General features: G+C 40.7%; 1 protein-coding gene across 1 annotated transcript; it reads right to left on the bottom strand.

Annotated features, from left to right (window-relative positions):
- Window positions 1-1024: 1024 nt before the first annotated feature.
- On the bottom strand, window positions 1025-26565 carry CRYZ (crystallin zeta). Its single transcript, XM_026497800.4, has 9 exons — window positions 26413-26565; window positions 21462-21578; window positions 19899-20051; window positions 15951-16114; window positions 11066-11117; window positions 7186-7335; window positions 2767-2868; window positions 2569-2664; window positions 1025-2142 (listed from the first exon to the last, which is right to left on the bottom strand). Exons 2-9 carry the CDS (start codon window positions 21570-21572, stop codon window positions 1978-1980), a joined length of 993 nt encoding a protein of 330 aa, XP_026353585.1. The 5' UTR covers window positions 21573-21578; window positions 26413-26565; the 3' UTR covers window positions 1025-1977.
- Window positions 26566-26575: the final 10 nt, after the last annotated feature.

Below are 26575 nucleotides of genomic sequence, written 5' to 3'. Positions count from 1 at the left end.
GTGGGTTTGGGATTTAGACTCACTCTTAAGAGCATACATAAGCTGTCCCCATCAACACCTAGCAGTCTGACTCTAGGCCAAAGTGAATCTAGATTCCTTTTTATGACATAACATTTCTGGGCTCTTTTCTTGGATGGAGGAAGTTCCCAAAATACGAGCTATTCCTAAAGCCCTATGGATTAGTAAAATTATCCTATGACAATTTTCAAATGATATATTTTTAAAAAGTCACTATGCTAAAAAATGGTAGTGTTGGAAAAAGAATTCAGGCTTGAGCTGAGGTGTCTTCCTGTCGGTGAGATGTAGCTGAGGAGGCAGAGAGAGCCAGGTCAAAGCGACCTGACTGGTTTTACTATTCTTGAGTGTTATCTTGCACAGAACAAATGCTCTTGACACTGTGGATTGTGGAAGCCGCTTGGCACGCATAGAATTTCTTGCCTCAGGAAAGCTAACCTGAAGACATTATAAAATGTTACCCCCCCCCTTTTTTTCCCTCTTCAGAAGCATGCATGTTATTTTGTACTTGCATGGCCGAAGCTACTCTGGATGGAGGCACCTAACAAATGCATCAAAAATACTGAATGTGTAATTGGAAATCCCAAGCTACACTAAGTGTCCCTCCTCTGTGTCCCTATGTCAGCTTCTTGTGATGACTGGTTTTATGTATGAACATAACAACACCGTGTTTTGTTTATGTATTTGCAAAGATCACCGGGTGACTTTAGGCAGATTATCCTCAGTAATGCAGGTGGGCCTCAATCAATGGGTTGAAAGCCTTCGGAATGAAAGCTGAGGTTTCCCAGAGAAAGAATTCTGCAATATAGAAACCCTGCTGGCCCACCCTATAGATTGAGGCTTATCAGCCCCCATAACTATGAGAAAATTCCTTAAATCTCTTTATACCTACATGTGTGTATGTGGGTGTATGTTTGTACATACACAGCGGCGATACGCATTCGAAGAAAGACAAGAACAAAAATAACAATCAAACTTGATTCCCTTGCACATAACACTGATCGCAAGATTTCTAAGCAATCATCCCTTTATTCAGTTTCGATGAGGACTTCCAGCACAGGACCCTGTTAGAAATTAGCCAGAGGAACTATGTGCAGGAGATGTAAGGCGCGGGCTACATAAAGACCAGACAGATACACACAGGTGTTATTTTCCTACAGGATTTACTGCAGGTGACCACGTAATGAAGACAAAACCAGATCACTCTTTATGTGTCAAATGTGTTTAGTAATTTAAATAAAAGCACAGGACTCCCACCACACAGATAATTCTAAATCTACTTCGAAAATCAAATCAATCAAGAAGCATCTACTGGGAGACTACGTACCTACCTATCATATTACACCAAAAGTAAGGCTGCTCTCTTCACAGAATAAGTACATGGATAATGAGTAATCAACCATCAACACAGATGTTCTAATATTTGGGGAAATAGTGGAAAACCATTTGTTAAAAAACAAATTTCTCTGGACACTGTTTATCTTGCCCTTGCAAGGGACTTGTAGATTCAGATGAGATTAGCTTAGAAAAGGGGCCATATTTAGTCCAGAAAATCTTTAGAGTCCAAAACAGTTCTGAGCTAATCAGATGCTAAAGAACCTTTACAAGGACAGGTGGGCTTAGAAATCACACAGCCTTATTTCGTATTAGTTTGCTTTAGTCAAAGGTATAGAATTAATGATCACGTACCAGGAATTTCTGTAATGCACCCAATGCCAAATGACTACTGACATTCTATTTCCTACTATGATGACTCCTTGATTGGAGGTGGGTGGGAGGCGTAAAGACTACTGTGAGCTATAGAATAAATTGTACTCCAGTGCCCAGATCTCTAAAGATAAATCTTGTTTTTTAATATAAGAAACTCACTGAATCACATGAATGCTGATTAAAGCAAAGGTAGTGTAGGTAAAACTGGGGCAGGAAACTTCTAATTGCAGAGGAAATACATGAAAGAATCAATCATTCTAAGAGAAGAATCATTTTCCCACTAGTCCCACTGTTATGGATGATATCTTTGTGAGCCTGGGCCACCTTCTCCAGTGAATACTGAGAACCTATTACAGGTCGCAACCAACCAACTTCCATTCCAGCTTGAATGGCCGCTGCAAATTGCTTAAATTCCTCCTAAGGGAAAGAAAAGGGTCTTTTTGTAGAACACATGACTTAATTTTCAGAAGCATTAAAAATTTTCAGATTCTAAGAGCACACAGTTCCTTACAAATACGCGGCTTTTGTCACTCGTCCAGAACTATGGAAAAAGCTGTTTTCTATAGAGTAACCATAAGGCCAATTTGTCTGAGGCAGTGTTGGTTTACAAAAAACCCACTGACCTGAAGTAAATACTAATAGTATGTCCTTTCTCTCTCAAAAGTGTCTTGCCTTGGAAAATAAATGACATCATCCCCCTAGTTATCTTGTAGTGACTAATCCTTAACATACCCATCCAGTCAGATAACTAAGTTTAACATCTCCTGGAACTTTTAGCCTGCCTGACTAGGCAAATTTTATCAACGTTTAAGTTATCAAAATCAGAGTCACTTCTTTTCCTACCTTAGTTGATGAATAGAGAGCAACTCCAATTATACTACATTCCTTTGGTATGGTGTCCCGGGGGTCTATTTCAATAGGACCTCTGCTGCCAACAACCTAGGATGAAAAACAACTTGACTGTAGTTATAGATTACTGCAAAACAGTATTAAATTATGGTATAAAGCTTCAAAGTGGTAAGAAGAAACCAAAATACTTACTATTACTCGTCCTCCATATGACAGAAGATTCAAATCATTACTAAGATTTACATTAGCCAACATTTCAATGATCACATCAATTCCTTTTTCACCAACAGATTTCTATGTAATAAAAAAGAATGCAGAGTAAGATAAGAAAACAAGTAAAAAAACTGTAAAACAGTTATCACAGTCCCATATATTACAGAAATGTGTTTCAAATGACATAAAATGCTACATTTTTAAGACTAATACTACAAATTTTTAAATGATCTAATTATACAGTGTTGATGTAATTCCAAGGTACCAGTTACAACATCTAAAGTGATAAAGATTTATACTAAATAAATTTCAAGTGCTTTGACTCAACTTGACTATAAAATACTTTTTCCTCAGTTGAAAATTTTCTGTCTTCAAAATGTATTTTCACAGAGACGCAAACAACAAATCCCAAATCCCAAAAAAGCTTCCACTTTTGTTTAAAAAACAAAAAACAAAAGAAGAAAATCATTGGCTGTTTGGTATTGCAGATTTTTTTTTTTTTTTTTTTTTGGACACTCAGTTTTGTCCCAGGTGGTTTACAGTCAGCTTGGCATACTACTTCTTTTCTTTTGGGTTTTCAGAGATGTTGGTTTGCAACATCCAAAACTGGCTCTTCTCTTAAATAATACCCATTTTATTTAACAACAACAAAAACGAACACCTGTGACAGGCATTGTTAAGTACTGGGAATTCAAAGATGGACACAGCGAGCTCAACACAAAGCTAAGCAGAAAGACGGAAACATACCTCAGTCAAAGCTGTGATGGGATGGGCTAGGGGCTGCGCTAGTGGAAACAAACTCTAGGTTATAGAGAAAAGCAAAGCTATAACTCTGATCACCTGTGATGATCAGAGGAAGTTCCACAGAGATGAGGACCCGGGCCCTGAGGAATGAACAAGAGCTCTTTAGGCAGAAAGAAAGGAAGAGCGGCCAGCAGAAGCTACACATGAGGCGGAAGAAAGAGAAAACAGAAGAGCTATGGAATGCGAGTCCGAGTCGGGATTAGAAAGTAGCCCAGTGGAGCTGAGGCATGTGTTTGGGAAGCTGGGGTCGGGGGGGAGTGGGAAGAGGTAGAGAGGCGACTGTCCACCGCTATGGACTGGGCACATGCATTGAATACCATGTTAAATATCTCAACTTTTGGGGGGCAGGTGTTCATTAACAAATTTTCACGCCAAACCCTGTTTTAGACACTGAAGGTGCAGCAAAGAACAAGAAAGACAAAAATTCCTACCCTCACGGAGCTTCCATTTTAGTTATTTCTGGAGATTTTTTTTTTTTTTAAGGATAAACAAATAACTTTGGAAACTGAAGACAGAAGGGGCTACTAGGTCAGTTATAGATAACAGACAAAGCTGGAGAAGATGAGACAAACTAAGTCACAGCAGAGATGAGAACAAAGAGGGAGACATATTTGAAAGGCATGTCAGAGTCGAAACTGACAGAGGGAGGTGACTGACCTGACGGGCAGGGAGAAGAGCAGTGATTAAAAGACACGAATAAAGAATGAAACGTGGGTCTGTCTCGGGTGAGCAGATGAGTGACCACATCCAGCAGGATGACGGCATGAAGCAAGGGAACACAGGCCAGGGACAGATCAGCAGGATGCGGGCACAGACCGAAGCCGTGGGCGTAGACGAGATTGACCAGGAGGAAGGTCTAGCACCAGGGAAGGTACGACCCAAGGGGAAAGCCTAAGGCACAGCAACCTTTAAGTAATATGAGGAGGCAGGGGAGTGAAAATGAAGTCAGAGAAGTAAGAAGAGAACCAGCTTCTAGGAGATGTGGTCAGGGTCAGCTGCTGCCCCAAAATCACACAGATAGCTAATTAGGAGCTCACCAGTGACCTCCCAGAAGCAAAATGCAGTGGACGCTGATGGGAGGTAAGGAAGTAAAAGGAGTGAGTACTCACTGCTTTTTCAAGAAGTGTGGTAGTAGAGGGGGTGACGGGTTTGATAAGCGGTTAAGGTAATGATTTGGAGAATGAGAGAGACTTAAGCAGAGGAGCTAGGAGAAGAGAAAGCAGCCACAAGACCTCAGGGTCTTAAAGTTAGATTTCTGGAAACAAAAACATATTCTTAAAACAACTGGCTGGGGCGCCTGGGTGGCATAGTGGTTAAGCGTCTGCCTTCGGCTCAGGGCGTGATCCCGGCGTTATGGGATCGAGCCCCACATCAGGCTCCTCCGCTATGAGCCTGCTTCTTCCTCTCCCACTCCCTCTGCTTGTGTTCCCTCTCTCGCTGGCTGTCTCTATCTCTGTCGAATAAATAAATAAAATCTTTAAAAAAATAAATAAATAAAACAACTAGCCATTTTTCATCTTTGTAAATACTTCCAGATGATGGTATCAGGAGTGAATATTCAATTAATTCTAGGTTTCCTAGACATACACAAAGGAGTAGCTTTATCAGTTTTTTGGCAAGATGATTAAGTGCTAATAAACTCACTCATATGTTCCTCAATTTGTAATGGCTGAGGTTACACAGTAATCAGTACCTGGAAAATCCTAAGTCCTTCTCAACATAAGCAAGTGATTTGAGGTTTAGCAAACTAATCAGTGTTTAATAAATTGCTACTACAGTACGAACAGAGAACTTCAGAATCTGCTTGAATTCTGCTCTAGCAAAGGAATATATGCAACAACTAACTAAAGCCTACCTCACTGCTCTGGAAGAGGTAACGATTATTCCTCCATGGCATCCAATTAACAAATAAACTGTCTTCCCTAGGCTAGACAGATCCAGTTTGTAATCTATAGGTACCTCACCTTCCACTGAAAAATTACACCAACAGAAATTACATTAAGAAAACCTTGTGGGGGGCGCCTGGGTGGCACAGCGGTTAAGTGTCTGCCTTCGGCTCAGGGCGTGATCCCGGCGTTATGGGATCGAGCCCCACATCAGGCTCCTCCGCTATGAGCCTGCTTCTTCCTCTCCCACTCCCCCTGCTTGTGTTCCCTCTTTCGCTGGCTGTCTCTATCTCTGTCGAATAAATAAATAAAATCTTTAAAAAAAAAAAAAAGAAAACCTCGTGGGTGTCAGAGGCAGGCGGTTGGAACTGGGTGAAATGGGTAAATATAGTCAAAAGGTACAAACTTCCAGTTATAAAAAAAATACGTCATGGGGATGAAAAGTACAGCATGGCGACCATAGTTAATAATACCGTATCATAGATCTAAAAGTTGCGGAGTAGATTAAAAGTTCTTATCAGAAGGAAAAAATTTTTGTAACTATGTATAGTGATGGATGTTAATGAGACTTATTGTGGTGATCATTTCACAATGTCTACCAATATCAAAAAGAGGTGGGGGCGCCTGGATGGTACAGTCGGTTAAATGTCTGACTCTTGTCAGCTCAGGTCATGATCTCAGGGTCATGAGATCGAGCCCCATGTCCGGCTCCATGCTCAGCATGTAGTCTGCTTGAGTTTCTCTGTCCCTCTCCCTCTGCCCCTCTCACTCCTCCGCCATACTCGCTCTACCTCTAAAATAAATAAATCCATCAACAGATGAATGGATAAAGAAAATGTGGTGTATATATATACAATGGAGTATTACTCAGCCATCAAAAAAAAGAAATCTTGCCATCTGCAACGACGTGGATAGAGATAGAGGGTATTATGCTAAGCAAAATAAGTCAGAGAAAGACAATTATCATATGATCTCACTCATATGTAGAATTTAAGAACAAAACAGAGGATCATAGCAGAAGAAAGGAAAAAATAAAACGACGAAACCAGAGAGGGAGACAAACCATAAGAGACTCTTAATCATAGGAAACAAACTGAGGGTTGCTGCAGGGGAGAGGGGTGGAGGGATGGGGTAACTGGGTGATGGACATTAAGGAGGGCAAGTGATGTAATGAGCACTGATACTTAAGTATTATATAAGACGGATGAATCACAAACCTATACCTCTGAAACCAATAACACATTATATGTTATTGAATTTAAATAATTAAAAAAAGCAAAAAGCAAAAAATAAATAAATCTAAAAAAAGAAGGAACACCTCAGGACTCCAAATACAAAGCTGTGACTTTAATTAAAATGTGACTACATTAAAGAGTATCAATTTTTATAGCTGTAGGACTCTGGAAAGGCTAGGTTTTATTTGATACATATAAATATATGTAATAAACTTAAGGTTCTTCTAGGTCCTACCCTATCCTTTAAGAATTTTGAGTCTAAATGAATAGCTAACTTTCATTGAACAGATGAGGGTAAAGTTCTGAAAATTAGACATCTCTGCTTTTCAATTTATTAAAACTGTAAAACCCACATAAGCATAAAAAAAAGAAGAAAACTTTAAGAGAGTGGTTGATAAGAAAAAAGAACTTACAAAAAAGTAAGTCTCCAAAGCAATAAAATCTACTTTTATAAAACTGTAGAATAATTTTACCTTAATTTTATCAATATAATTAAGTTCTCTGTGATTGAAGACTTCATGGGCTCCATTTTGCAAAACAAGGTTTTGTCCTTCCTCCGTACCAGCTGTGCCCAAAACCTTTAAGCCATAAGCTCTGGCAATCTGGCATGCCGCCAGTCCAACCTGAAAAACAGAATATAAACGCCTAGTTCTAGATTCTTTGCATCCCTGCAAATATTTATTAAATATATGTAATAAACTTAAGGTTCTTCTAGGTCCTACCCTATCCTTTAAGAATTTTGAGTCTAAATGAAGAAATAAGAACAATAACTTTCATTGAACATTTATAATGTGTCGAGTACCACACAAAATACTTTCTATGCATTGCTTTATTTTATCCTCACAATAAACCTAGGAGGTAGATATTATTATTGTCCATATTCCGTAGATGAGAAAACTGAAGCTTATAAAATACAAGTAACTTGCCCAGGTCACAGAGATGGGAACACAGCCAAATCACAGAGCTGGACCAATTCAGTCTGTAAAGCTTGAGCTTTTAACCACTGTATCAAAATGCTTACTTAGCATCTACTTTGAGCAGAAGGGAGAGGGTTTAAAGATATTCAAAACTTGCTCACTGATTTCATATTTTAACAGTATATATAAAATACTAAATGAAAAATGTGACACTATTTAGGCGGGATAGGTATATGAGCAAATTAATTCATTCACCTTTAGGATGACCATTTATTGAGTGTTTACTATGTGCTAGACATGGTACTTCATGTAGGAAACTTATATTCTGAGAAAGGGGGAAAATAATAAACACACAAACAAATTAAATGAATAAAGTAAGTTCTGAAAAGAAAAAGTGCTATGAAAAAAAACCCTAGCCTATTGGAGATAGGGAGAGGGACTAGTGAGGTCACCAAGAAAGGCCACTCTGAAGAGCTGAGACCTGAGCGAGTGAGGGGCGAGCCGTGTGAGGATCTGGAAAGGCTGCTGGAGAATGCTGTAGGTAGAATGGCCATGGCTCACCTGGCGACATGTGAATGAGCCTGGGGCATTCAGAGGACAGACAGAAGGTCAATGCGGCTTGAGGGCAGGGCACATGGGAGATGGTGCAATATGTGGGCAAAGGGGCGTGCAGGGCCTTGCAGGAGCTCACTCTGAAAATGCTGAGCTGTATCGCTCACTTAACTGAGCATGTGCGGCAATTAGCTGAATATGCACGTAGACTTGGGAGCGTCCAGAGTTGGAAATATAAATTTGAGATTCATCACTTTATAAATGGTATTTAAAGCCACAGATTACATGAAATCACTAGATCACTACATACACATGCTTAGGATAAAGGAGAAATAAAAGCATATAAGGAATATAGATAAAAGCAGTTATTGAAATTGCAATACTAGGAAATCTATGTTTGATCACATGCCACATGAATGGTACTGTAAGTGTCACATACATTCAGAGCAGGGCTTCTCAAACTTAGCCCTGACACTTGGGGCTGGACAATTCTATGTTGTGGGCGCTATCCTGTGCTTTGAAGGGTGTTTAGCAGCATGTCTGATATCTACCCACTAGACCCCAGAACCCCTCCACCTAGTGACAACCAAAAATGTCCCCAGACACTGCCCCAAATGTTCAAGGGGGAGGAGGGATGATGCCAAAACACCACTCATTGATAACCAATGATTTAGAGGAAGGTAAAATCATTATGGATTGGGAATGATAGAAAAGAATTAAAATGAAAAATGATAGAAACTGATTAAAATTGTAACAGAGTCACAGACTCCCAGGCCTGAAATAGACTTTAAAGATTGTATGGCATATGGGAGCGATGAGCCTGAACTCAGCTGGGTTTTGGCAGGGATTTGTTTGATTTAACCAAAACAAACAAACAAACGCCTGGGACTCACTGTCTCATGAGTCAGAGAGACATTCAATTCCAGGAAATACAATATACTCCATAATATAGCACTATTGATTTTTGCTACTTTAAATTGAAAAAAAAAAAAACAGGCCTCTAATAAAACTACATCTAAACTAAAGATTTAATGTAAGTATAGCTCCTTCTGCTCTACGTTAAAGAGGCACTTAATAGCTATTCCGAAGGTACTGTCTATGCTATTCTTGTCAACAATTATGCCGGCAACAGTGCTTCAATAGATTATATACCATTATGTGTCAACTATTTTTCTTCTATTTACTTTGCTGACACTAAAATAGGGCACTCCTCACCAACATATCTGGCTAACAGCTGTGTTCATAAATTCCACACCATTTTAAATACACAACATAATCCCAGAGGAATCTGAATTAAATGAGGACAGAAACTACAAACAGAAGCAAGACAAAACCCAGTGCTATTTCCCTCTGGTAGGGAAGGAAGGATCAGAAGCGCTTCACACACCAGGCCGCCAGCCTATCCCTGCCAGCCGAGGATTTAACAAACTCAGCCAGCTCAGAGCACAGTGTGGATTTTACCTTAAAAAAAGAAAAAGAAATTTAAAAAATCATGGTGAAGTGACTGGGCTTTTTACAAGAGGGTAAAGGGAATAGAGAGAGATTTTCTTTAAATTCTTCTCTCCCCTTCCTACTGAAACCTCTCCCTTTTATACAGAGCACCAGGTTAGCTCTCTGAAAGCCAAAGCAATTTAAATAAATGCAAGCTTGACAGATCCTTTAGTTATTTTGGGTTAAATTTAGTTTAACCCAAAAATAGCCTCTTTGGTGAAGCTAGCAATGGAATTTTTGACAAGGTATATCTGTCATATTTTCTCAAGCCCCAAAAAGACAGTCTCAGCCTTTTTAGTACAGACTCTGATCTGTGAAACCCTTCAGAAACGATCTGTCTGAGGTAGAGGGGAGGCGAAGTGCGGAACCTTGTGCTTCATCTATTTGAAGTAACGGAAACACAATGGGCCGAATGCTCTGTATTACCTGGCCACCTTTAGAGGTAAATTCACATTTTCAGGATGCCACTCATTATTCCAGGAACAATGTGCCATTTAATAGGCTACTTCTTTCAACTGCTGGGCGGAATACACGATGCTCTGAAAGGGTTAACCAGCTTCCTCAAGGTGAGCCATCTCGCCCCAGGCCCTGTATTTTAAAAATGTGAAATCTCATCTCCAAAATTTCTAAAGCCTCTACATGTAGGATAGAGGTCATGCGGATTTCTTGTTAAATTCCAACCTCCGAGCTCTAACTTTGCCTCTAAGCTCCTCAGAGGCAGATTGACAGCCGGTTTCTTGAAGAAGCTTCTGACAGCCCTGTGTTGGGTTATTTCACCGAAGGGCTTATATTAAAGTTCCCAGCACCCCCCCCACCCCCATTAGCATTTTAAGCCATGGGTTGTGGTGCTAAGGACACAGCTATACACTGTGCATCCCATGAATGCCATCAAAGCGCAGCAGGCAAGCCGTGGAAGGGAGATAGAAGGGTCTGAGAATTCAGTGCGGCTTTGCAGCGCTGTCTGGGGCAACACAGGTAAAGCTTTAATGAGCCTTCGTCTCCTTATCTAAGGGAATACGGAATTAATATTAACTTTAAAAAACTGTTTAAAATTCTAAATAAATACTCTTACGACATATGCTACTTGAAGGCAAAAACAAAGCCAGTTTATTTTGGTCCGCACCCGACACAAGTGGAACACCTAATACATGCATTTTTAATGGGGTGATCTGTTGAATTTATTATCCAAGAAATGCTAAACTAATGACAAGGCATCACCTTCACAAGATAGCATTTAAAGAAGATTTACTACAGAAAGGAATATATTTACTGAATACAAATACTGACTATATTTATTAACTTGGCTTTTAAAAATGACTGAAAAGAAATATAATGTGAAGCCCCCACACATAAGCTCCTTTAAACATAAACTTAAAAATAAAGCAATACTTACTCCTCCGCTAGCCCCATGAACCAGGACACTTTCTCCAGCCTTCACACGGGCACTGCAAAAGAAGGCAAGGTTCGTCACGTCACTCTGAAGGTAATGAAGCACGGTGTGTGTCATTCTTCTTCAGGAAATTCTACCCTGAGGGCAGCTAACACTTCCCCAAACAGGAAACTCATTCTGCTCTACAGCCCAAAATACTCTCCAAGCTTCACAGGATCAAAGGAGGGTTCTTCAGGACCACAGACAAAAGAAAACATGAAAGTCGTCTGTTCGTTCAACAAACGTTTAATGGGACCCTATTATGTGCCAGGCACAGTGCTGGATGCTGGTAGCACATCTGGGAGGCTACAGAATTTGGAGGTACGGGAAGCGAAACAGCTGGACCTAGAGAACTGGAGTCTCTCATTCCTTCCCAGGGAGAGTGTGTCAAAACAGGCTTATGATGGCCCAGTCTTGATTCTGTGACCCAGGGTAACGCCCAAGGAAACACAGAAGTTAGATGATTTAAGAACACGTTTCCTTCTCCATGCCTTTGAACATCAGGCCGCGCAGCCTCGAAGCCCCCATTTCAGAGGGCAGTGCTGAGTCCGCAGTGGTACGAGAGCAAAAAATACAGTCAATCCTGTCACAAAGGTTTCCCCGCCACACCAAAATATGTCTAGATTCTTCGGTGAGACGACATACTCTTTCTACTTCTGGTTCATCTGACTACTTTTCCATTATACTGAAAGTAAGGCATACGCAACAAGACAGACAGGAAATGCTTGATTATTCCAGATGGACAAGTGCTAATGTCCCAATCTGCAGCTCTTCTGTGATCCAGACCTGACTCTCAGGGAGGGTCTCTTACTTCCCAGAACAACAGGGGTGGACACACAGTACAGACATGATGTTCAATCTGGGAGTAAGAACACAAGGACCCAGACTCGTGCTCAAGGCTGTGTACCGACAGCGGACAAATGGCAATTATGAGCAGTAAATGAAGCTCCTTCCAATACTCGTGTGTAGAGATAAGAGGACCGAGGGCAGTGAGTTAAATGGAGAGTCTGAAATGATAAACTAAGGTAACTATTACCACAACACTTTGACATTTTAAAAAGTAAAATACAAATGTAAGGGAGTAGGATTACTAATGTCATACTACGGGGTATGAAATACTTTCCCCAATAACGGTTCTTTTGTTTTTTTTTTTAAAGATTTTTTATTTACTTATTCGACAGAGAGAGAGACAGGCAGCGAGAGAGGGAACACAAGCAGGGGAGTGGGAGAGGAAGAAGCAGGCTCACAGCGGAGGAGCCTGATGTGGGGCTCGATCCCACAATGCTGGGATCACGCCCTGAGCCGAAGGCAGACGCCTAACCGCTGTGCCACCCAGGCGCCCCCCAATAACGGTTCTTTTAAGAATCTTACAAACAACCCCTCGAACACTAAGAGCACATTCTCCTAAACCACTGGGCCTGGGGTGGGTGGTGAAAAATCAAGCCAATCCTCTCCCAGACCCCACTGCTCTGATCCTTCTACCCTTGCACAGAGTCATTGTGATGGTTAAATTTTATGTGTCGACTTGGCTGGGCCATGGGGCCAGGATTTGGTGAAACATTATTCTGGATGTCTCTGTGAAGGGCCTCATCCAATCAGTTGAAGGCCTTAAGAGAACAAAAACTACTTCTGGAGAAAAGAAGGGATTCTGCCAGTAGATTGGCTTTGAACTTGAACTACAACTCTTTCCTGGGTCTCCAGCCTGCCAGTTTACCCTATCAGACTTCAAACTCACCAAGCCTCCACAAATCAATCTCTCTCTCTCTCTCCCTGTACATATGTATGTATGTATGTATGTAATACGTACATAAGTACGTACACAGTCTCTTGTTCCGTTCCTCTGGACAACCCTGACTAATACAGTCATCTACCCCTGGGGCTCACGGCAGGGGCTCGAGCCTTGGCCTGGCCTTCCATGCTGCTGTTCCATACTTCTTCCCAATCACTGAAGATTAGTATCTGGCACACAGGCTTTCTCTTCCACCCCAAAGCTAGCCCTAATCTAAAATATTTCAATATTCCCTGGTTAGAAAACCTTGAATCACAACTCCTGAATTCTCCCTTTTAGCCACTCTCTCCCGAGGTGGAACCTGGTTACCACCCCCAACCACTCTCCTTGAGAAATGTCAGACCCTAATAACCAGTGCTATGACAGTAATCTCCTATCCTCATTCTGTAAGCCCATATTCTCTCAAAATTGTTCCTTCAACCTCCCACAGATTGCTGTCTCTGGATTGCTCAATTTCTGCCCACTTGTTGCTGCTGGCCCCGTTTCCTACACTAACCAGCCTAGACCCCATGGTAGGTTACCCCAGCTCCTCTCTCTTCCTCTTCTGTGCTCTCATTTCCTTCACGCTACTCCATTCTGCCACTAACACTCCAGCCCTGGATTAATGTAACATCTAACTGCCTTGATAATCTACCCAAATGGCAAAGTACTAAAAAAAATAATAATAAATAAATCACGTGACCATGCATTTTGGTGCCACTTCAGTTCTCTCAAAAGATCACTTTGCCTCCCATTTAAATTATGAAAGGTGAGGCAATCTCATACGTGTTCCTTCAACACTCCACCTCACTCTACCCACAAACTTCTTCATAGTTATACCATCTTTACCTCTCCTAGGTTTAGCAGATGAGCTGTCCTTTTGATATCTGAAGCCAGTCTCTCCACATATGTCCTAAGTCTTTCCATCCCGCCATTGCCACTCCATCCTCTCTTCTAAACCTTCCATTGCTCCCTCTGCTAGATCTTTTCCTCAGCTATAAACATATTCAACTCCCGTCCAACCTTTTGTCCCCACAAACTCCTCAAGTACTCTTCTACTCCCTCCTCCCTAACTACCCCATTCGAGGAACCAAATTCTACCTCCTTCCTCAGCCCACTCCAATCAAGCTTCTGCGTCACCACTCTACTGAAAGTGACCTGACTCAAGTTACCAATCGCCTCCTAATTGCTAAGCCCAACTGTTCTTTTTCTTTCCAAACACACCTCACTGCTGCATTTGACAGCTAGCTTCCCTTCTTAGAAGCAACATCAGCTACTGCCCCTAACACTGCCAACGCCAATGCAGTACTTACTCTGCACCAGACTCTGCACTGAGCTTCACAGGTACGACCTCACTGAATTCTCACCACACCCTAGGAAGGAGGTGCTATAAGCATTCACGTTTTTCAAACCAGTAAACTACAGCTGACACAGGGAAGTAACTGGACCATGGTTATACGGCTGGTAGTAGGAGACGACAGTACTGTAACCCAAGTCTTCCTGTCCTCAAAGACCATGAACTTAACAGGGGTTTAACAAACACCATGACCTCTAGATGCCCTTGGCCTTGACAAATGCTGCCTTTGGTCTCTTAGGACTCTGTCCCCTACCTCTGACTACACTCCTACATGGTGATGTTCTCTAACATTCTATTCTCGCTCCACTGTTCTTCACTCCCTGATGGCTTTTAGTCACTTTCATCCAGTCAACTCCCACGCCCAGGCTAATAGCCCCATGTTGACATCTTTAGCCTTTAGGCTTCAGATTCTTTCACCCAACAGGTTGCTGGTCTTCTCCATCATGATGCCTATCTTGGGTTCAACTCCAAAACTGGACTAAGCTTCCCTTTGAAACTTTTTCCTTCTTTTCTTTGTCACAGTTAAACGTTATCCAACCTAAAGAGCATAGAAGTCTCCATAAGTTTGTCTTCTCTCTCATTCTCCACATGCAAACAGTCACCAAACAGACCTGATTTTACCCTCTAATACCTGTCCTTCCCTTTCCGCTTTTCTACCATGGCCCTTGCTCTGGCCCTTAAGTATTTTGCCTAAAAGATACTCGTTTAAGATCTCTTTCTCCATTCCTGTCATCAAATCCATCATAGCTGATAGGTGATCTTAATAAAACACTCATATGACAGTATCACTCTGCTGAATAAAACATTTCATGACCCCAGTCCCTTAAGGAACAGTGTGAGAGCTCTATCATCTTGCTTTTTACAATCTGAAACCTACCTATTTCATGTGACAGCTAATATTTATTAAAGGATTACTATATTCCAACCTAATTCTATGCAACTCTTTGCCTTGAAATCCTCTATTCAACAAAACCAAATTGCTACAGCTCTCCTTAAATATCATGATTTTCCCCCCTCTGATACCAGGCTATTCCCATTGTCTAGAATTTCCTCTCCCCTTCCAGCTATCCCCCCCAGGATAACTCCCTCATTAAAATATAGATTCTCAGGGGGGCGCCTGGAGGGCTCAGTTGGTGGAGCATGTGACTCTTGATCTTGGGGTTGTAAGTTCAAGCCCCATGTTCGGTGCAGTCATTACTTAAAAATAAAACCTTTAAAAAAAAAATATACAGATATATAAATTCTCAGATCCCAGCCATGGAAACTGACCAGTGGGTCTAGGGCAGGGCCATACATGGTATTTTTGAATTGCAGCAATTAGTTTCTAGGGCTGGATAACAAGATTTTTGAACCATGACTTTAAAATAATCCAAGCCTTACATCTTGGCAGGAAGCCCTATCTCAGCACCACTGTTACATCCCTTATGATGCCATAAATCCCTACGTGCATCTACACCACTGTACTTTCCACATTATGCATCAATTATGATCATTCTTATGTCTGTCTCTCTTACTAGACTGTCAGAATCTTAAAGACAAAGACAGTGTTTTGCTCTTCTTTGTATCCCCAGTGATTAGAATAATCTTCCAAATTAGCACAGTTTCCGCTCTATAAATGCTTAATGGTAACTAAACAGTAACCCAGTATGAGAGACATGGACGCATGTTAGGAAGGCAGGCAATACTGGCTGTATGTATGACTGACCGACCGTGTGTGTCATTACCTGTGGAGCAGAGCTCGATAAGCAGTAAAGTACGGGATACCGATGGCAGCCCCTTGCTTAAAGTCCAGTTTTCCCGGCAGTGCGTAAACAGTGTGATCTGCTGCGAGAGCGTACTCAGCATAGCCCCCAGAGATGGTGCTCGTAGTGAAAACTCTGTCGCCTTTCTGGGGAAAGCAATCAATTGACAAATGCACCAGGGATTAAAAATGATGCCAAATGGGTATAATCCTATATAATGCAACTTTTATAACAACAAATGAGTATTTATATATTGTTTTCTACATCTTAGGGTCTCATAAAAATATCTTCAGCATACTGAACTTTTTTTTTTTTTAAAGATTTATTTATTTATTTATTTATTAGAGAGAGACAGCCAGAGAGAGAGGGAACACAAGCAGGGGAGAGGAAGAAGCAGGCTCCCAGAGGAGGAGCCTGATGTGGGGCTCGATCCCGGAACACTGGGATCACGCCCTGAGCCAAAGGCAGACGCTTAACGACTGCGCCACCCAGGCGCCCCAACATACTGAACGTTTTTAAATATTTTATTAATAGAAACCAAGAAGAAAACTTAAGGAAAATAGAAAAAAAAAAAAGGAAAGGAAAGAGAACCTCCAGAATGGTATAATGAGAAGACAACACACCTTTATTGAGAGAGCTTACTGTGCAAGACGCTGTATTAGGTGTCTAATGAGTATTGTCTAATTTGATCTTCTCAAGAGCCTATGAGGTAACTACATTTATTATCACCACTTTAGATTAATTCCACTACACAAATGAAGAAACTGAGGGACAAAGAAGTTCAATAATTTGCTCAGATTAAGCAGTTAGTAAATGGCAGTTAATACAACTATTTTTCTCTCCGAAATACTAGGAAGAAGAAACACATAATATGTAAGGTTTCTTGCACATGTCAAATACCTGTTCTAAATCCTTCCTCTAAGTTTCTTCACCCCTGCATTCTCTCCCTCATTTTTTATGCATACACCAAGAGCAGGTAACTATGCCTGGATCCTGACAGCAAGATGAACAGGGACAGGCTTCTTCACTTGTTACAGCACCAGAAACACAATAAACTCTCAGTAAACTCTGCTGGGTCCTTGCTAGTGAAAAGCAGATGCATGACTGAGGGTGAGGTAAGGCACGAAGCAAGAGTTAGAGCCTGCCTGATACGACCTGCACGCCAGGGAAGTCAGACTGTCTACTACGAACACCTGCCCGAACTCTTCTTTCTTGAAAAAAATGTAAATATTCCTTGGAATAAGCAAAACATTAAGGCAGTAACTCTCAGGATACTTAAATATGTCCTATAAAAATATCTAAAAAAAGTAATAGCACTATATGGTGGGACAGAAACTAAAAAGATTCAAAAGGCATCCAGCAGTCCAAGACAAGCATCACTGCTAAACAGTGCCACTCGCAAATGGTCAAATATGACTGTGTTAAGATTAGTCCAGTTTTTACAGCTTAAAAAGATGTTGCACAGATTGAAATATAATTCAAACATGTTCTAAGAATTCACTATGGAAAGCAGGACTTTCAGGTCTGTGATGGATATTAATAACAAAACAACTTCCCCCATCAAAAGCACCTTAAACTCTAGAAGAGAGAAAAGGAAAGGATAGGAATAACTACAATGCAAGAAAACATGACAAACCATCAAAGATAAGTACCAGGAAGAGAAAGGAATTATTGCTAAGTTGAAGGAATCAAAAATAGCTTCATTGAGAAGCTAATATTTAAGGTAGGTCTTGAGGCATTGGACAAGATTTTGAAAACTAGAACTGAGAAAAGTCGTTATGAGTGAAGGAGACAAAGCAAACAAAGGAAGAGTGGCAGGAATAATGCTGAGGAACCACTAGCATTTGTGCCCAATGATGAAGTAGTCTGATGTGTTGAAGGTAACAGTTTCAGAGATAAAATGAAAAGGAACTAAAAGCTGGAGGGTAAAAGTCCCCGCACCTATGCTTCTAAGTTTCAGTTGAATTCTGCCGAGCAGAAGAAGCAATATGAGCAAAGACAGAGAAGGAAGTGCATGCGGTATGCAGGAAGAACAGCATTACTAAAAAATGAACTACAGGGAGAGCAGGAACGGAGATGAGAATGGAAGGACAGTAGAAAAGAGCAGGAAAGCGTCTTCTCTCACCACATAAGCACTCTCAGCAACCCTCCGACAACTAATGTGACAATTAAACTATACAACAATCAATTACATTTTAGAAAACACCCCTTCTGGAGCAAGGATAGATTTGGGGAGGAAGGAGGGCAGGGTAAGTTAAGTACCCGTTACAGACACCCAGGTAAGGGACCAGGCAGAATAACCTGAACTCCAGGCAGTGGGCACAGAACGAGAGAGAAAACCATCCTAGCGAGGGAAAGCTGAGCGAGGGGGAGTGAAACCTCAGACGTCACCAAGACAGTCACATAAGAGAGGAGCAGATCTGATATGACAAAAGGTAAGCTCGGTTTTAGACACACTGAGTATGAGGTTACCAAGCGTTGACTATGTGGGTCCCACACAACTTTCTGTGATGATGTAAATGTTCTCTATCAGCACTGTCCGGTAGGGAAGTCACTAGAAACAGGGGGCCTAGTAAGCATCTGAAATGTTGCTGGTGTGACTGAGGAACTGACTTCTTTATTTTACTTCAAGTTAATATGAATTTTAAGTAGCCACACACGACTAGTGGCCACCTTATTAGACACACAGGTCCACAGCTATGTAGATAATTCTAAGCTGAAGGTATCACGTGATCACGGAAACCATGGGGGTGCATGAGAGCATCATGAAGAAGGCACAGAATACCAAAAGCAGAGGTCTAAAGAGGGTCTGAGAACACTGGCCAACATGGAAATTTGAGGCGCATTCTGAGAAAAAGAAGTTTGTAAAACAACGCCCAGGAGGAAGTGGGGAAGAGGACAGGAGAAAATGATGTCATAGAAGCTGAAGAAAAAAAATTTTTTTTAAGAAAAAGTAAGTGGCTGAGAGTGTCAAATGTCACCAAGAAGTCAAGAGAGATAATGACATAAAAGGGCCCATTAACTCCAGCAATAGAGAGGCCATTAGTGACATTAGCAAGAATCATTTCAGTGGAGCGATGGGGGCAGAAGCCAGACCGCCGGGGGCTGAGGAGAGCAGAGCTGTAGGAGTCTGACTGTCTTCCCGCGCAGAGGCTACGTTAATCTTCTGTCTCAGTCCAATTTTGGTAAATGTGCTGTCAAAGTGGAGCAGGTCAAGGAATTATGAGGAAAGATGCTAGAACATGAATACGCTATGTTTTAGATTTCTTTTGGCATATAAATAGCAAAAGCCCCGATCATAACATTTGCATTGACTCAATCACCTTGATCCGAGTCAGAGCTTTAAAAATGTATAGTTGACCTTGCGTTTTCATCTTTTACTTATTATTCAAAAGGATTGGCCTTCCCTTTATCTTATGAAACCAAATTTATAAAAGGAATTAAACATTATGTTGGCTTATGTATTACTGAGAGTTAGGAAAGAGTATAATTTCCTTGCCTATTTTCTGTTCTTACATATTTTTGCTACATCAAAAGGATCACAGTTGAAATCTGTGAGGATGTGAAGATACGGAATTTACCCAGTGCTTGTGCCCAACAATGGAAAGGAGGAAGGCCTCTAGATAAAAGGCAATCTCTTTTTTGAATAGAGGAGTCCCCCAAGTGGCAGAAATTGTGTAATGGGGCCTTTCATTTTCTTTTTAAGTTTTTATTTAAATTCCAGTTAGTTAACGGACAGTGTAATATTAGTTTCAGGTTTACAATGCAGTAATTCGACACATATGCAACAGCCAGTGTTCATCACAGCAAGGGCACTCCTATCTGTAACGGGGCCTTTTAAAGACTTAAATAACGACACATTTTAAAGCTATGTTACAATATTTTAAGAAAAATATTAAGCCAAAACGGAAATAATTTAAAATGTAATACCTTGAAAGTAGATACATTATCTCCAACAGCTTCTATTACCCCAGCCACATCTGATCCAGGAGTATAGGGGAGGGCTGGTTTTCTTCTGTAAGTACCAGAACGAATGTATGTTTCCACTGGATTTACACCACATGCGTGGACTTTGATCAGAACCTGCAGTGACAACGTATTTTAGTTCACAGAGAACATTTAGGCATTTATTCAGCATTATGCTAGGACTCTACTGATTATGGGAATTATAAAAATGGAAGGGAAAACCTCGCCTTAAACGGACTCACATTATAGTTTTGCAAACCAACATACACATAAAAAAGATAAGACAGAAAGGCTTATTACGTGCTATATTAAAAACATTTTAGGAAAACAGTAGCGGAAATACTTAAGAGGATGTGGGACACAAACCTGTATGTAATGCCTCCCCCTCCCGCTACATGGGAAGAGCATTACTTCTTGGCGCCTTAGGATTGAGCCTTTGCCAACAGAATGGGAACAGAAGTGATCAGAGCCACTTTCAGGGCCCACAAAGATGTTGCAGGCTATCCACACCGTGCCTCCACCCTTTCATAGATGTGACCTCAGAAGACAGAGGCGTTGAACGTGGCCGAGCCACACGATGGAAGAAGGCTGGGTCCATAAATCACTCTTAGAGAGTTACCCACAGATGTTTTAGAATTTTGGAATTTAGTGAATGAGAAAGAGTTTTCTATTGTTGAACCATTGAGATTTTGAGGTTACATCTACCACAGAAGCTAATTTTACCTTACATAATACATAATGATTACTTTTGCTGTTAGAGTCAAAGAAGGCCTTACAAAGAAAGTGGCATTTGAGCTAGGCCCTAAAAGAAGAAGAGATGCTCTTTCAGAATGGGAGAAAAGGATATTTCAGGTAGAAGGAATAGTCTGTGCAAAAACAGAAGGAATAAAAGGGCCTCTTGTGGAAACCATATAATACTGCTTGTTACAGCACAGACGATTGAGAAGGAGCAGTAAGAAATGAATCTCTAAAGTTAGGTTATGGCCAAATTGTAAAAACTCTCAGAAGGTTGAAGGTTCGTTAAGGAAATGAGACTTGGGAGTCATGGAAGGTGCAGTAATAAAAATACATAATTTTTAATGAGAAAGTATATTGTTAAAGTCACTGGAAATGATTAAACTCTTCATTTAAATTCTCTTAAATCATATATAGAAGGGCATGTATGCAGAAGAAAATGATTTTCCTACTGTGCACAAAATAGAAATCATGAAAGTTTGTAATAGAATAACTTGTTCAAAACAACTTATGACTCCATGCAGAAAAATTCAATTATTGCACTGCACAGACGAATGTCAAGCTCAAAAATGTTCTTATAGCAAGATATTTTTCGTTCTCATAGATCTACCTCACTGTTATAATTATGCTGGCTCTCTTTGTCAGAGCTCACATATATCATCAGTATAAACTTTGTCCTAATTCAGTGTCTCTACAAATTATTGTGAGTCTGCCTCTTTTGAACAGTAACCTGATGTCCTGGAGACTCACACTCAGTGTAATTATTATCTGTTTTTAGGTAATTATTTCCACCTGATGGTCTTTCGGAATTGGTACTGCAATATCTGAGTGGAGTGTCAGCACTTCTGGTCCACCAAATTGAAAAACTCGAATTGCTCTCATCAACTTCTGTCCAGTCGCCATGATGATCTAGACACCAAGAAAAAAAAAAAATACTGTCATATGGTATCTAGGCTGTATCACTATGCTTTTTCCCCTGGAGGGGGCAGATCAAACAATTTTTCAAACAACAATTTAAATCATGAGCTTACACAGATCTCATTTCATGTTTAAGGACCTTTCATCTTACAAATCCTTCAGCTACAAAGCAAAATACTTGATATTACTTCCTGCAGGGATTCAGTGTCCTTCCACAAGGGAATCAAACATGCAAACAAAAACATCTGGCTAGACATAGCATGATACAGTATCTTAGGTTTCTTTTTGTGAAAGCTTGTGCTGCCACATCTTAGAAATTTGTTAAGTTTTATTAACATCAGAGAAATAGACCTTCTGTTAGATTATGAAATATTTCATATATAGAAAGAAACATTAAGAAGATAATGAACACATTTACCTGCCACCCTGCTTTAATAAATCTTAACATTTTAAAAACCTAGAACATTACAGGTATCATTGAAGCTTTCTGTACCCACCCTCAAACCCATCCCTGGCCCACCCTTTTAAGAGGTGATTATTACCATAACTCAGTGCTCATCATTCCCAGGCACGATGTCTTACCACTACTTCACCCAACAATGTGTGCTATTGTGTTGCATATTCTCGAACTCTATTTAGATTGGATCATACTGTACTTAATTCTGCAACTTGCTTTTTCTTTTCAACATTAAGTTTTTGAGATTTATCAACGGTGAAACTCTTAGCTTTATGAAGTTCATTCATTTTAAGAAAGGAGGAAAATATTAAAAACTAAAAACACTGCTTTGTATGTCATCTTTTATAAATTACAAGGGTCATTTACAATTAATTGACTTTTCTGTCCTACCATTGTTGTTGTTGTTTTACCACTGTTATCGCTGAAATGAAAACTCAGAGTTAAAATAAACTCTAGGAAAAGATAAAGAACATTTGAATATAAAAATAGCTAATTATGGAAATGTTCCATACCTACAGTGATGTAACAAAACGGTTTTGGCTGTTATCTCCATAATTCTGCTTGTGGGTTATCACAATTTCTTGAAATTAACCACACCAAATAGTTAGCTAGACTCTTCCACCATCCAGAACATCCTTGCTAACTTCTGGAATAATCATATTCATCAACCATGAGTAGGAGAAAGATCAAAAAGAGTTGCAGAAACTAGGACTTGAGATGAAAGAATTCAGACTTTTACTATACTGAAGCTCAACACAGGGCTACTCAGAACAGAGCATGTGCGAACTATAAAATGGCACTCCAAGTACAGGGGGTAATCGAAAGCATTTTGACAGTGTTTTTAGTGGAAAGTTCCTGATATAATTAATCAAAAGTTGTATCATTTTAAAACCCTTTATTTTAAGCGATGCCATGTAGTACCTAGCACAGAGGAGAAAGTAAATTGTCCATTGCTAGAAGGTTGTTTAGCAATGACATGTCCTGAAGGGCAGACCTCAAATACAAGGGGCAGAAGCAGGCAGAAGACATAAACCTAAGGTCACTTAGAGCAGCTGGGCAGTCCGTGAGGGTGACAGCTGTGTGGCATGAGGACCAGGAAAAGGCAGTTACTCCATACCTACCAGCAGTCTCACTACTGAATTTCTATCTAACTCTTCACTTAGGCTGGGTATTTTTCTTAGACAATAAAGTGAAACTATAAAGACAATAAAACAGAAAAAAATGCAGCAACAACAACAACCACAACAAAACAAGGTTGCCCAGCTCAGACTTTTCCATTCTGGAAATAAGAACACAGCTTTCTTTTCCCTTTTTGTTGTCAGCACGTTGTTATGGAAAGAGTATGGGTTTTGGAATCTGATAGCTTTCAGTATGAATTCCAGCTCTATTATTTACTAGCCAGATGGCCTTGGGCAAGGCAGTCAACTTTGTTGAGCTTCTCCATCTGAAAACTGGGCTCCCACTCAGGGCTACAGTGCTAGAGACACAGCAAGCATCGAGCACTGAACCTGACGAACGTTTACTCCTATATATAGTAGGTACCATGATTCCTTCCCCCTCTCTTTTCTCCTTTCCAATTTCTTATTCATTAAAATACTCTTGATTCTATAATTCCATAATCACTTTTGATTTTATGTAACAATATTTACAGGATTCAGATTATAAAAACAAGACCTTGGGCTCAAAGAATTCAGTATGGAGAATCATTTAAACCAAACATTACTATCAAACTTTGGTTGTTATTCACTCAGCATGTATTTTTTTAACATTAACTGTAAGTGAGGTGCTGTGCCAACCCCAGAGAACACAAAGGGCAAAGAGTAATGCCCCAGCCCCTCTCCTAGCTCCTGTTCACTCCGTGCTCTCATTCCCCTACACAGCTACACACATCAGGTAAGATCTGTAGCTCCTTTTCCACTTTCTGCCTATTTGCTACTTATTTATTTCCTCCAAGCACTTGCATCTATCTTTTCACCAGCAGACAGCATTATTATCCTCAAAGAACTGTAGCAGTAAGACAAGCAAAATTACCCTGAAATAGGATCTGTCAAAATTATCTAACACATACACCCCCCCCCATATTTTGATATCCGCTAAGCTGGGAGAAAAGAACAAAGGAGGATTCTCATCCTTAATACTGGATTTAGAAGACCCTGCTGCCTTGCCTAGTACTACCATCTTATCCTACAGAGCGTGTGAGGAAAATGGGCATAATCTTGACAGCGCTGTCTTCTACTTTGCTTCTGTCCATCTCATTTCCCACTGAGCCTTTACCACTAGATCGATCAGGCTCCAGTCTGCACAAATGGTCTTTGAAAACCCCTTCAACTACCCACAAGATCATCATCTGCTTCATAATACATAATATATAAGGTGATATGTCAAAAGGAATAATAAAAAGAATAAAATAATACAACACACTAATAGTAATTATAATTCTTAAGCCCCTAATACCTTGATTTCTTCTAGAAAGCACATCTTTTATGTCCATTGGTATAATTATTTTCACAATAGGTAGAAAAGCAACCGTTTAATCGTATGCAGAAATGGAAATAAAATCGCCATCCATTTTATGGATGCGAAAACATTCCCAGAGGTCAAGAGACTCACCAGGGTCACACAGCAGCAGAGCTAGAACCCAAGCCCTCTATCTTAAATGTTGATCGGTGATTTTTTTCCCTTACTATACAATCCTTTTCATCTTACCCTTTGAAAGGTTGGCATAGAAGACCCTTAACTTCTTAAAAATATACCTTATAATGATGATAGTGAGAGAGGCTGAGCTAGAAATATGAAATTCAACTGAACTGCAGGTAGGATTACATATTTTATGATTAATGCATCTCCTCAGAGTGTGAAATTTTCCAAATGTCTGTAAGTTAGGAGGATCCAGTAGTGATACACAGGACATGACTCTATTAGGAAAACTAGTAATTTCCTTATCTGTAAAATGGGGCCAGTACTCCCAAGCACAGGATCCTTGGGAAGATTAACCGCAACACAGGGTGGGAGTGCTTCCCAGCATGGCCAGCATGCAATACCCTCTATTATTCAGGCTAAATCTTTGCCTGTCAGCAGGCCTGCCACCTTGCTAGTGTTTTTAAACAGATTTTTCTATTCGTCAAGTATAAACTTTAAATTAGAGGCCCTGGATTAATTTTTGGTTATACTTTTGACCTATAAAAAGTTGCCAAGCATACTTTGGAAATGTAGGAAATACAGAATTTAAAATTCCTTCTCAAACAGTGATCTTTTCTATGCTTTGTTTCAATCTGTTTGGTTTAAATAAAAACTAAAGGGATAGGGAAAATGTTAGAACTATATTTTAATATAGAATGAAGAAATCAAGTCACAAAGCCAAAGCAAGGGCACCTATGAGAGAAGAGCATAAATAAAATTAAATAAGAATTTCTGGAAAGACATAAAAAAAAAAACGTGGAAAGAGAATCATCATTACGAAATGTGCTGCTGTTGATCAAGAATGACTCCTGTAAGCCTTTTTTTTTAGCCTTAAGCCACAAATGGGGAAAAAAGAAAAAAAAAAAAAAACTAAAAGTAGCCTAAAAAAGTCTCTTCCTGGCTGTGTGACCTTGTCAGGTTATTTCCCTGGTCTGGACCTCAGTGCCCACTTCTGATAAAAGGGGGTGGTGGAGGAGTAGTTGAATAGATAATTCTAAACCCCTCCAGGTTCTTGGATGTAAAGATTGGATGGAATTAGGCCGGCAGCTCTCCACTGCTCAGGAAGAGCTCAGAGGGATTTGCTGCTGCTGACCAGACACACGGTGCGTGCCAGCGGCTTTAGTGGGAATCGCACAAACTTTCCACTAGCAGTCCAAACTTCAGCCTTTAAATCGTTCAATCATTAACGCATTCTCTGGTCGCTGAGATAAGCTTCGTCTTGGAACTAAGTGAACAGCTAACGTGTTTACGCAGTGTTTTGTAATTTTTTTTCCTTTGAAAATTATTCTAGGTGGGGGTCCCCGGGGTAGTTGTGGGGGGGGGGGGCGGTCAAAGAAACTAGGCCTTTCTCTCCAAAAGTAAGACAGCAACTCTGATGGCAGAGGCGACCTAAGACCGGGCGGGTGGAGCTCCGGAGCAGGCATGCCCCAGCCCAGGCTCGGCCAGCAGCCGAAACCCAGACCTCACTGGAGACCAGGCCTGGGAGCTCGCGGCGGGCAAGTGAAGTCCCTGCGTGATTTACGGATGAGGAATTAGCAGCCCCTAGAGGGAAAGGTCTGCGGCCACGAGCTCCTTTTTCAGATTCTCCAGGACCGAACGCGACCACAATCAAACGCAGCTGCTGTGTAGACAAGCGGCGGGGAGATCCGCTGCCTGAACAACTAAAGGGGACTTTTTAAAACCACTTACCCGGTTCTGGAGTGGAGAAGCAAAACCTGCAAGGGCTCACTCAGATTCCACAAAAAAGGGGACGGACCTGGGCCTCTTCTACATTTGCTGGCTCCGCCTCGCCTTCGCATTTCTCACCACCCTCAGGGGAGGGCACAACACACTCCCAAACGCGGAACTTAGA

Source organism: Ursus arctos, unplaced genomic scaffold (assembly GCF_023065955.2).
Source record: "Ursus arctos isolate Adak ecotype North America unplaced genomic scaffold, UrsArc2.0 scaffold_12, whole genome shotgun sequence".
NCBI lineage: Eukaryota > Metazoa > Chordata > Mammalia > Carnivora > Ursidae > Ursus > Ursus arctos.
The sequence above is the reverse complement of the archived record's forward strand: the minus strand, read 5'-3'. Positions and strand labels throughout refer to the sequence as shown.

Coding starts and splice junctions, on each gene's coding strand:
- CRYZ (XM_026497800.4), bottom strand. CDS start 21,572: ATGGCGACTGGACAGAAGTTGATGAGAGCAATTCGAGTTTTTCAATTT. Junction 2,665..2,766: donor CATATGGAGGACGAGTAATA/GTAAGTATTTTG, acceptor TTTTCATCCTAG/GTTGTTGGCAGCAGAGGTCC. Junction 2,143..2,568: donor CTCTCTATTCATCAACTAAG/GTAGGAAAAGAA, acceptor TCTTTCCCTTAG/GAGGAATTTAAGCAATTTGC.